This window comes from Piliocolobus tephrosceles, chromosome 9 (genome assembly GCF_002776525.5).
Source record: "Piliocolobus tephrosceles isolate RC106 chromosome 9, ASM277652v3, whole genome shotgun sequence".
Classification (NCBI taxonomy): domain Eukaryota; kingdom Metazoa; phylum Chordata; class Mammalia; order Primates; family Cercopithecidae; genus Piliocolobus; species Piliocolobus tephrosceles.
Genome location: NC_045442.1, coordinates 33509803 through 33521818, shown reverse-complemented (window position 1 = coordinate 33521818; position 12016 = coordinate 33509803). Strand labels below are relative to the sequence as shown.

Here is a 12016-nt window from a genome sequence, read left to right as displayed (position 1 = left end):
TGATTTTACCTCAGCATAGTGGATGGCCTTTTCTTCCATTTCTTTCCATGCTTTTAGCATTTTTTCTGAAGCTAAAAGAAAAGTCTAAATTGGTTATCTCAGAAATAGCCATATCTTTAATTACTGGCCTGCCTGCCTCCTTGTCATATCAACATCAAAGATGTGTTATGAGTTGAATTGTGGCCCCCCAAAAGATATGTGGAATTCCTAACCCCCAATATCTCAGAATGTGACCTATTTGGAAATAAGGTCGTTACAGAAGTAATTAGATAAATTAATACTCATACAGGAATGGTCTGGGCTCTTAATCCAATATGACCAGTGTACTTAGAAAAGACGAGACACAGGATACAGATACACAGGGGAGAATGCTATGTGACAATGGAGACAGATTAAGGTGCTGCAACTGTAAGCCAAGGAATGCCAGTGATGGCTGGCAGACCATAAGAAGCTAGAGAGAAATAAGGAAAGATTCTTCTCTACGGATTTCAGAGAAAACATGGCCCTGCCAACACCTCGATTTTGGACTTTTAGCCTCCAGGACTGTGAGACAATAAGTTTCTATTGCTGAAGCCACCCAGGTTATGGGATTTTATTATGGAACCCTTAGGAAATGAATACAGATGACTGTTTTCTTTCTTTCTTTTTTTTTTGGAGACGGAGTCTCACTCTGTCACCCAGGCTGGAGTGCAGTGGTGCAATCTCAGCTCACTGCAAGCTCCGCCTCCCAGGTTCACACCATTCTCCTGCCTCAGCCTCCCGAGTAGCTGAGACTATAGGCGCCCACCACCACGCCTGGCTAATTTTTTGTATTTTTTAGTAGAGACGGGGTTTCACCGTGTTAGCCAGGATGGTCTTGACCTCCTGACCTCGTGATCTGCCCACCTCGGCCTCCCAAAGTGCTGGGATTACAGGCGTGAGCCACTGTGCCCGGCCGATTGTTTTCTTAAAAAAAATATATGTATATCAGTGTGGAGATAGGTGGATAAAGGAAAAAATAATTTTTTTTTTTTTTTTTTTTTTTGAGATAGTATCTCACTCTGTTACCCAGGCTGGAGTGCAGTGGCATGATCTCGGCTCACCGCAACCTCTATCTCCAGGGCTCAAGTGATCCTCCCACCTCAGCCTCCTGAATAGCTGAGGTGTGCACCACCATGTCCGGCTAATTTTTGTATTTTTTGTAGAGATGGGGTTCTACCCCACATTGCCCAGGTTAGTCTTGAACTCCTGAGCTCAAGGGATCCACCAGCTTCAGCCTCCCAAAGTGTTGGGATTACAGGCGTGAGTCACCACACCTGGCCAGAAAAGAAATTTAATACTTGAATGTGATTTTTTAAAATTAAATACTAGAAAAGGATATAAACAGAAAAGACTCTCTCTTCTTCCCTTCTACCATCCACCTCAACAGACCTTACTATGATTATTTGTTACACAGACACATACCCTGCTCCCTCACAAGTGAAACCACCAGTATACTCTTTATTTTTTCCCACAATTTAAAACTTTGCTGTCAACTAAAGACCCAGGTGATCTTTTAATAAAAGCACATATAGATCTACCTCATTCTTCTTTAACAATTGTATAATAAGCCTTTGACAAGTCTAAGGTATTTTAATGAAATAATTATGTTTTATCCCTTGCCAGAATGTCAATAATATACAAATAGAGATAAAATAACAATAACATTAATAAAACCAGTTCTGGAGAGTAAATTCATTCACCCAACTGGACACTATTGATTGTTTATTCTGAGATACACATACCTTGCTCAGGACAAGTGTACAAGCAGTATTTGTTTCCTAAAAAGGATTTGTTTTATAAAAGAAAACAGAAATGCTGGTAGTGACTCCTTCAATTTACTCATATTTTAACTCTGTCTTTTTACATTTCCTTAGTGCATCTGAAGGAGATAAGCTTGGAGTCAAATACTGAAAATTTGGAGACCGTGTACGTAAACAATAGTAGGACTCCACAGTAGATGGTTTGAAAAAAATCATAGCCTTAGAATATTTGTGTCATTATTTACAGAAAAGTAAGTAGTTTAAGACTCCCCTGGTTGTCTTAGTCCATTTGGGCTACTATAACAAAATACCATAGACTAAGTGCCATAAAAACAATAGACATTTATTTCTTATAGTTCTGAAGGCTGGGAAGTCCAAGAACAAGGCAGATTTGGTATCTGGTGAGGGCCTGCTTTCTGGTTCCTGATGACTATCTTCTTGCTCTGTCCTCACATGCAGAAGGGATGAGGGATCTCATTCAGGCCTCTTTTGTAAGAGCATTAATCCCAAACACGAAGGCTCCACTCTCATGACCTAGTCACTTCCCAAAGACTCCACCTACCAACACCTTCACCTTCGGGGTCAGAATTTCAACATATGTATTTCATGGGGGACACAAACATTCAGTCCACAGCACTGGCTAAGAAGTCCAGATTTTGTATTTATTTTTAAATTAGGTTTGAAATTCAAGATTATTAAATTGCTTCTGTATTTTTTTGGAGCTAAATAATTTTAGCCCAATTGTGAAACTAAATTGCTCAACTAAACAAATTTTTAAAAAGAGGTAACATTCAAAACAAACATGGTTTATGGTAATCTAAGTTGTCCTGTCTCCTGTTCTAATGTGAAGGTAAGTAAAACAACTGGGTGAGTTAAGAAGGCAAAACAACAGATGGCTTTAAGAAACCAGATATTCCTTTGAAATGTATTACTCAGACACTTACATATCCCATACGTCATCTGCTCGCTGTATCTCTCCAAGTCAAGCTGAATGCTTTTGTGAAAAAACTCCAATTTAGCTTTCAGTTGTTGTGATGCTGAGATCAAAGTGTTCTTCATTTTTGTTAAGTTAGCATTATATCTAAGAAGACTTAACCTAAACCATAGCAAAAAAAAAAAAAAAAAAGAAAAAGAATAAAGATATTATCAGCATTCAGCATTCAGAAACATTGAATAATAAATTAAAAACATAAACTGCCACAAGGCCAAAGCCTAAGTTTCTATTATCAATCTATGAGAAATAACTGATGTCTAGAATCTGATCTCTAAAGACTTCCTGCCTATAATATTCTGTGATAAACAATCTTTTTGTACTAGGACCATATGGGAATTATTACCCTCAAGTCATTATAATAGAATGGTCTCAGTCCATTAGTGAGAATTCTACAAGTTTAATCAGAACATTACACTTCAAATTGGCCCAGTATATTACTAATACATGAAATACTGATTAGTGAAAACCAGCAAGATTAATTCTTGAGTATATGATGCACATTGCATTGTGCTTATAAACAACAGAATCCACTTACATTGCTGCCCTTTGTCCCTGAAAGAGCCTGCTGTAGTCTTCTTTTAGTCCAGACACATAGTGCACTGCTTCAGCCCACACTTTACGCAGCTGTATAATTGGAAGCTGTATTTTGCTGTCCTGTACTATATACAAGAAGATGAGAAAAGGGGCAAGGGAGTTAGTTACTTTTGAGGATTTTAGAGGTGATTTATCGTTCTCTGTGATTTCCTGTCTACAAAAACAGAATTCCCATAGATGCTAGAAACTGATGCTAAAACAGCCACTTGTTTCCATTTAATTCAGTTCAATATACATTTACAGAGCACCTGCAATACATAAGCCCTGCTCCAGATACAAGGGGGGAAAAAAATGAATGACATAATCACTATACTCACAGAGCCTGAGATTATTCCTATATCCGTCTTTTTTGTTTGCTTTTCTGCAACCTGGAATACTCTTTTTCTCTCTGCTAATCCAAATTATTTCTTTCAAGTTTTAAATCAAGTCCCATCTCCTCTGGGTCTTTCCTACCTCTAAATAATAAATATCATATCCTGGACCAACAATCCAGCATTAAGAATACACACAAGAGTCAGATGTGATGGCTCACGCCTGTAATCCCAGCACTTTGGAAGGCCAAGGCGGGCGGATCCCTTGAGGTCAGGAGTTCAAGACCAGCCTGGCCAACATAGTGAAACCCTGTCTTTACTAAAAATACAAAAATTAGCTGGGCATAGTGATGCACATCTACAGTCCCAGCTACTCAGGAGGCTGAGGCAAAAGAATCGCTTGAACCCAGGAGGTGGATGTTACAGTGAGCCGAGATCACACCACTGTACTCCAGCCTGGGTGACAGAGTGAGACTCTACCTCAAAAAAAAGAAAAAAAGAAAACACAGCGGGTAAATGGCAGTTTAATAAAATATGCTTTCTTCAATGCCAGACTTTAAAAAGTTATCTATTTGTGATTTTATCTTACCCATTCTTTGGTAAAGGGAACGCTACTTTTCTAAAACCATGTGTTAAGTTCAATGAACTTCTACTTTAACATATGAAATTCTCCAACCTTGAAACAGATTCATACTGTAAGGCAGCAAGTATATTCTGTTACTTTTTTCTAATGAAAACTTCAGAGAAAGGTTAGGCAAAACTTGCTACACACTAGTGTTCCTATGAGAAAACACATCATCTGAAGCAGACTTTAAATAAATTAAGCTATATAAATGGAAAAATATTTGCCTCCCTTAATAATTATTAATATTCTCAATTAACCTTTCTCCTATTGTATACCCAAACTTCCACCTGTGGCTTCCTACAACAGACCGAAAAAAAAAAAAAAAAAAAAAAAAAAATCAAACTTTTTAAACAAAATAAAACAAAAACAACTCATTGATGGGGGCATGTAAAAGAGGTACAGGAGCCCACTGAAAGAGCTCCAAATGGCCAAAGCTGGAACAATCTGAGCAACAGAATAGTATTGGATTATAATATAAAGTATTAAAAAAAATCCATGAATCCATACTAATATAAATAAATGACTGAAATTAATAAATGGGAGAGCAAGGACAAATCTCCTATGCAGAAGAATTCCAAATAAATTATGTAATTATGTAGATACTCTATCCTAAAAGAGGGGAACATAACTCCCTCTTTTTTTTTTTTTTTTTTGAGACAGGGTCTCGCTCTGTCACCCTGGCTGGAATGTGGTGGCATGATCTCAATTCACTGCAATCTTACTTCCGTGACCTTTCTCTCAAAAACCCACTGCCCCAGTCTAATCATGAAAAAAAAAAAAAAAGGGCCAGGCACGGTGGCTCATGCCTGTAATCCCAGCACTTTGGGAGGCCAAGGCAGGCGGATCAACTGAGGTCAGGAGTTCAAAACGAGCCTGGCCAACATGGCAAAACCCTGTCTCTACTAAAAATACAAAAATTAGCTGGGCATGGTGGTGCGTGCCTGTAATTCCAGCTACTCGGGAGGCTGAGACGGGAGAATCGCTTGTACCTGGGAGGTGGAGGTTGCAGTGAGCCAAGATTGCGCCACTGTACTCCAGCCTAGGCGACAAGACCGAAACTCCGTCTCAAAAAAAAAAAAAAGACAAATTTCAGCAGAGGGATATCTTACAAAATACTTGACTAGTATTCCTTAGAACTGTCAAGGTCATCAAAAACAAGGACTATTTGAAGTCTGAGAAAATGTCACAGCAAAGAGGAGCTAAAGAGACAACTAAATATGTGGTATCCTAGATGAGATCTTAGAACAGAAAAAGGATATTCGGTAAAAATGAAGGAAATATGAATAAAGTATGGGTTTCAATTAATAATATATGGGTTCATTAAATGTAACAAATGCATCATACTAATGTAAAATAGATTTTTTAAACTTTTTAATATTTTTTAATATTTTATGTTTTTTATTTATTTTTTTGAGAAAGGGTCTCACTCTGTTGCCCAGGGTGAAATGCAGTGGTATGACATTGGCTCACTGCAACCTCCACCTCCCAGGTAAAATGTTAACAATAGGAAAAACTACATGCGTGAGTGAGGGGAGTTATATGAAAACTCTGTACTATCTGCCCAATTTTTTGGCAAATCTAAAACCATTCTTTAAAAAAAAAAGTCCATTAGTAAATTAATAATAATAAAGTCTGGGGCAAGGGGAGTTGACTGAAAAGAGATATGAGGGAACTTTCTGAGGTGAAGGAAATGATCTACATCATGACTGTGGTGTGGATTACACAAGTATATAAAATTTGTCAAAAGTTAGCAAAATACATGATCTGTGAATTTCACACTATGTAAATTTCACTCTATGTAAACTGCCTCAATTTAAACGAAAATTTCAAAAGAAAACTAATAAAAAGATTTTTTAAAAAGTAAGATTACATATATTTCAGCCCCTCTGCTCAATTTTGTTATTGATTTTGTAATTTTGTGCTTTATTTGGGTAGACATACAGTGATCAAACACTTAACTTGTTCAAAAGAAAAGAATAATTTTCACATGATAAATTAAAACATTTGAACATCAAGCAGTATTCACAGGAAAAATGAAATAAATACTTGAACATGCTTAGACAATGAAGAGACAATTAAAAAGTAGGTTTAACTAATAATGAAGTTTCATTCTCCTGTGAGAGTCCTATCCTCAAGAAATTAAATCTTCTCTTAAATGAATGATCTGGTGGAGATTTAATATCTACCTTTTCACCTTCCAAACTATATAAATCAATTTTTCAGAATTCTCGTATAACCCCATATAGAAACTTCAAGTATGAGATACAGAACACAACATCAAAAGTCCATTTCTACTAATCATACTGAGAGTTAAAGTTAAATTAATTCATGTTTAAAGCTCAGCCGCTAAACGGACTGGACTTACCAATATAATTTACACAATCAGATAAACTTCTGGAAGCAAATGGCCCTTCATACACAGTTTTACTTTTATCAAACAAATAAACCATATAGCTATCACAGCCTCTCTGAAAAAGAAACAAACAATTAAAATCCTGCTCAAGGATCTTTGAAAATCCTAGGTTTTCTAAATACTTATGCACCAGATTTTCTACTTTGAAATGCAAATGAACAAAGTCAATGTGTATTAGCATATCTCTTACAAATAACAGAGTCCATACTTTTGTTGAGGAAAAAGACCCAAACTTTTGTATGGGCTAAAGTGAACAATCACCAAAACCCAAAGAACAAATGCAAAAAGATATATACAGTGAAAAAACTATTCAGTAATCAAAAGGAATGAAGTACTGATACATGCTACAACATGCATGGACTTCAAAAATACAAGGCAAGTAAAAAAAGTCAGACAGGAGACTATATATTACATAATTTCATTTATATGGAATGTTCAGAAAAGGTAAACTTTTGGAGATTAAAAAATAGATTCCTGGTTGCCTGGGGTGGGCAGAATGGAGATTAACAGTTAATGGACTGTTAATGGAAACGTTTTTAAGCTGATTTATGGTGATAGCTGCAAAATTTGGTAAATTTAAAAAAAATCACTGCAATTGAGCATCAAGTCACTAAAGAAACAAAAAATCACTATATTGTACTCCTTAAATGAGAACTAACATGATAATTAATATGCCTGAATAAAGTCATAAAAAGAAAAATACGGAAAAAAGTCATGACCAGTCGTATTTTACCACCCATCCATCCTTTGGCAGGAACTATGAGACTGCTGGTCTCACAGCAGTTTCAGAGTACTGGACTTCAAATATGAAAAGAAATTTTTTTGTTTGAGACAGGGTCTTGCTCTGTCACCCAGGCTGGAGTACAGTGGCGTGATCATAGCTCATTGCAGCCTCAACCTCCCTGGACTCAAGTGATTCTCCCACCTCAGCCTCCCAAGTAGCTAAGACTACAGGGCTGCACCACCAAACCCAGCTAATTTTTGTAGTTTTTGTAGAAACAGGCCTTCACCATGTTGCTCAGGCAGGTCTCGAACTCCTGAACTCAAGCAATCCACTCACCTTGGGTTCCCAAAGTCCTGGGATTACAGGCATGTGCCACTGCACCAAGCCAAGAAGGAATAATAAGTGGGAGTGTGGCAGGCCAGGTCTCACTAACACAGGCCTCCATAACAACTGTTTCAGCACTCATTGCGTGGTGAAGTTAAATACTAAAAGCTGAAAGAGCAGCCGGGCGCAGTGGCTCACGCCTGTAATCCCAGCACTTTGGGAGGCCGAGGTGGGCCAATCACCTGAGGTCGGTCAGGAGTGGTGAAACCCCGTCTCTACCAAAGATACAAAAAACTAGCTGGGCGTGGTGTTGGGCGCCTATAATCCCAGCTACTTGGGAGGCTGTGGCAGGGAGAATCACTTGAACCCAGGAGGCGGAGGTTGCAGTGAACTGAGATTGCACCACTGCACTTCAGCCTGGGCAACAGGGCAAGACTGTCTCAAAAAAAAAAAAAAAAAAAAAACAACAACAACAACTGGAAGAGCCAGTGCCCTTACACAAAGGCTGAAATGTAACCAAAGCCTACCAAGAGTTCCACCCAGGCCTTTCCTGGGCCTAAAAGCAAAATAATGAAGGAATTCTTAACAGGGCCCATTTAGGATTAAATGTTTTATTGGGGGTCTCAAGAAAGTCCTCAGGCTTCCACAAACAAGTTTATTGGAGGTCTGTAGGAACTCCTCAAACCTCTGTGATTTAATAGGAGACAAGATAAAGGCAATCACCCCAGCACCTGGACCCATTTATAGTAAATAAATTTACTGAGGCTCCAGAGGAATGTCAAGACTCAGACCTTAGTTACAGATTAAAATAATCATTTATGTCTTTAGATGAATGCAAACTTACACATAGACATATAGCTTAGAGGATATATAAACTCTGGGAAAACTTCGTAATTTTGAGTTGGTCTGGCGATAATTTCCAGGCCTTCTACCTGTAACTGGTTACTGAAATAAAAACTCCCTCCTCTCCCAGTTCATCTGCATCTCGTTATTGGGCTGAGAGAGTAAGCAGCCTGACCCTCAGTTTGGTCTGGGTACAGGAGCAGAAAACTGGCACCACAGAAAAAGTCTTGCAAAGTTCAAAACAACAAATGTTTCATTTCTATCCTGTTCACCTTGCAAAGCAATGATAAGAGTTGGGAGTAGGACAAAACCAAAACAGAATGTGCTCCCCAGACCAAGGAATTCCAAGTATGCATAAAAATTGCAGGGCATGCAATCCCTCTAGATTTCATATACTCTAGGGATATTATAATTAATTTTCTTACAACTCCATCTAGAACACATTGAGAGGCTGGTTTCCGAGGATCCAGAGAAATTCCTGTCTCTGAAAGAAGTTCTTGAGAACCAGTATTTATTCCAGTTTCACGCTCAATACGAGACTGTAGTGAATGAAGACTTTCATCAGGTGGTAACAGAAAAGAAATTATCTTTGCAGAAGTCATATTTAGGATGTGTACTATCTGTATAAATGAGAAAAAAAGGTAAATTTATTGATCATTTGCTACATAAAAGATTCACTGCCAGATACTAAAAGGTGAATATCAACAGGCATTGTTTCTACATTAAATAAGGTTCACTCATTCTCCAAAGTGAGATCTCCTTTTATAATTACAAAATGACATTCTGAAAACTGAACAATTTCCTTTTCTACAATAGATGTTAGTCCCAACAATAAAATTTCAAAGTTATAGGGATGCACAAAATGAATAAATAAAAATCCCAATTTGAAAGAACAGTTATTTATTTTGAAAAAAACATTATCATAGACCTAAAAGGAAACATTAATTCATGAAGTGCCTAACAGAAGACAACCACTGGGGTAAACCACTTTCTTTCTTTCTTTTTTTTTTTTTTTTGAGACAGAATCTTGCTCTGTCGCCCAGGCTGGAGTGCAGTGGTGCACTCTTGGCTCACTGCAAGCTCCACCTCCTGGGTTCCCACCATTCTCCTGCCTCAGCCTCTCCAGTAGCTGGGACTACAGGCGCCCGCCACCACACCCAGCTAATATTTTGTATTTTTTAGTGGAGACGGGGTTTCACCGTGTTAGCCAGGATGGTCTCGATCTGACCTCGTGATCTGCCCGCCTCGGCCTCCCAAAGTGCTGGGATTACAGGCGTGAGCCACCGCACCCGACTGGTAAACCACTTTCACATAACATCCCCAATAATTAGATCTTTTAATCTCCATTTTAAACAGAGAAAGAAACCAGAGTTCTAAGTTAAATAACTTGTTAGGGATCACACAGGTAATAACTGGTAGAGCTTGGATCTTAACTCTTTTTGTGTCTGGCTACTTTGTGCTGCCTTAAGAAATCATCTGATAGAAGAACTAGGTCTCTCTTTAAACAGGAAAAAGCATTGTTATGCGTGGCGAGTTACCTTTTTATAAGGCAACCTAACCCCAGAGCAGCAACCTGCCTAAGGGCCCAAAATCAAACAAGAACAGTTTTATCACTCTCTCCTAAAGCCCCAGTAAAAGTAACCTGATACAGGCCAAGTGAGTGTAAGGCTGAGTCAGGTGGGGCTCTGCCCATGTAAGCGTGGACAGCAACAGAGTTGGACTTCAGTCTTTTGAAAAGAACATGATTTTAAATTCTCTTCCTTCTAGTGTCCTTAGAAAAGCTATACAAAATTAATGCCTACATTTCTCCATGCCTTACATTGACTAGTGTATGCAAATGATTAAAATTCTCTCTGCTGAAAATCCTTACTACAAATGTGGGCATTAATCCAAGGCCACTATTATTTCTTTTTTTCCCTTTAAAACACAAATTTGAATTGATGTTTTCAAAGACACAAAACTATAGACAGCAGTAATAATAAGCCCCCTCCCAAAACTGTGAATACCTCACCTAGTTTCAACCATCATTTACATAGAGCCTATCTTGTTTCATCTGTCATAGCCCTCTCCTCATTTACTGCTTTATCTTTTAAATATTTTATTTTGTGATAATTTAGTTTTTTTGACATATAAAAATGTTATATATTTGAGATATACAACTTGATGTTTTGATATACATTGTGAAATTATCACATTTCAGCTAATTAATATATCTGTCACCTCTTCATAGTTGTCATTTTTGTATTTTTTTCTTTTGCTGCCATGTTTGGACCTTTCGATGAACATCTCTACATACACCTCCCCACCCCCGTCCCTGCAGCCCCTGGCAACCATGATGCTACTGTCTGCTTCTATTAACTATTATAGATTCCACATGTAAGTGAGATCATGCAGTATTTCTTTCTGTGTCTTGCTTAGTTTACTTAGCATGTCCTCCAGATTCATCCACATTGTCCTAAATGGCAGAATTTCCTTCTTTTTCTTAAGGTTGAATACTATTCCACTGTGTATATATGCCACCTTTTCCCTATCTATTCATCTGTCAAAGGACATTTAGGCTATTTCCATATCTTGACTATTGTGAATAATGCTGCGACGAACATGGGAGTGCAAATATCTCTTCATAAGCCTGCTTTAAAATCCTTTGGATAGATACCCAGAAGTGAGATTATTGAATCTTACAGTTCTATTTTTTTTTTTTTTGGAGACAGAGTCTTGCTGTGTCACACAGGCTGGTGTGCAGTGGCATGATCTCAGCTCACTACAACGTCCACCTCCTGGGTTCAAGCAATTATCCTGCCTCAGCCTACTGAGTAGCTGGGATTACAGATGTGCACCACCATGCCCAGCTAATTTTTGTAATTTTAGTGGAGACGGGGTTTCCACATGTTGACCAGGCTGGTCTCAAACTCCTGACCTCACATGATCCACCTGTCTCAGCCTCCCAAAGTGCTGGGATTACAGGTGTGAGCCACCACGCCTGGCCAGTAGTCCTATTTTTAATTTTGAGGGACTTTTATACTGTTTCCCAAGATAGCTGTAATAATTTACATTCCCACCAACAGTGTAGAAGGGATTTCTTTTTTCCCACATCCTAACTCTAACCTTTTTTCTTTTGCATAATAGCCATCCCAGCAGGTGGGGGTGCTATCTTAGTGTGGTTTTGATTTGCATCTCCCTGATGCTAAGAGTTGTTGAGCACCTTTTCATATGTTTGTTGGCCATCTGAATTTCTTCTTCTGAGAAGTGTCTAATTTAGGTCCTTTGCACATTTTTTAATTGGGTTATTTACATTTTTGGTATTGAGTTGCATGAGTTTCTTATAAATTTAGGATATTAATTTCTTATTGGATGTATGGTATGTATCTTTTCCCAATCCATGGGTTGCTTTTTCGTTTTGTTAATTG

General features: G+C 38.1%; 1 protein-coding gene across 4 annotated transcripts in view; it reads right to left on the bottom strand.

Annotated features, from left to right (window-relative positions):
• Positions 1 to 12016, bottom strand: part of CHUK (component of inhibitor of nuclear factor kappa B kinase complex) — a 44683-nt gene that overhangs the window by 14131 nt on the left and 18536 nt on the right. For all 4 annotated transcript variants that reach the window (XR_003306573.1, XM_023206404.2, XM_023206403.2 and 1 more), the window contains exons 10-14: positions 9035 to 9229; positions 6671 to 6773; positions 3311 to 3434; positions 2726 to 2877; positions 10 to 71 (exon numbers count right to left, since the gene is read on the bottom strand). Coding sequence is in view for 3 of the 4 variants with exons in the window: in XM_023206404.2 (XP_023062172.1) it covers positions 10 to 71; positions 2726 to 2877; positions 3311 to 3434; positions 6671 to 6773; positions 9035 to 9229 (636 nt within the window). In the remaining variant the exon portion in view is untranslated. The remainder of the gene's footprint in view (positions 1 to 9; positions 72 to 2725; positions 2878 to 3310; positions 3435 to 6670; positions 6774 to 9034; positions 9230 to 12016) is intronic.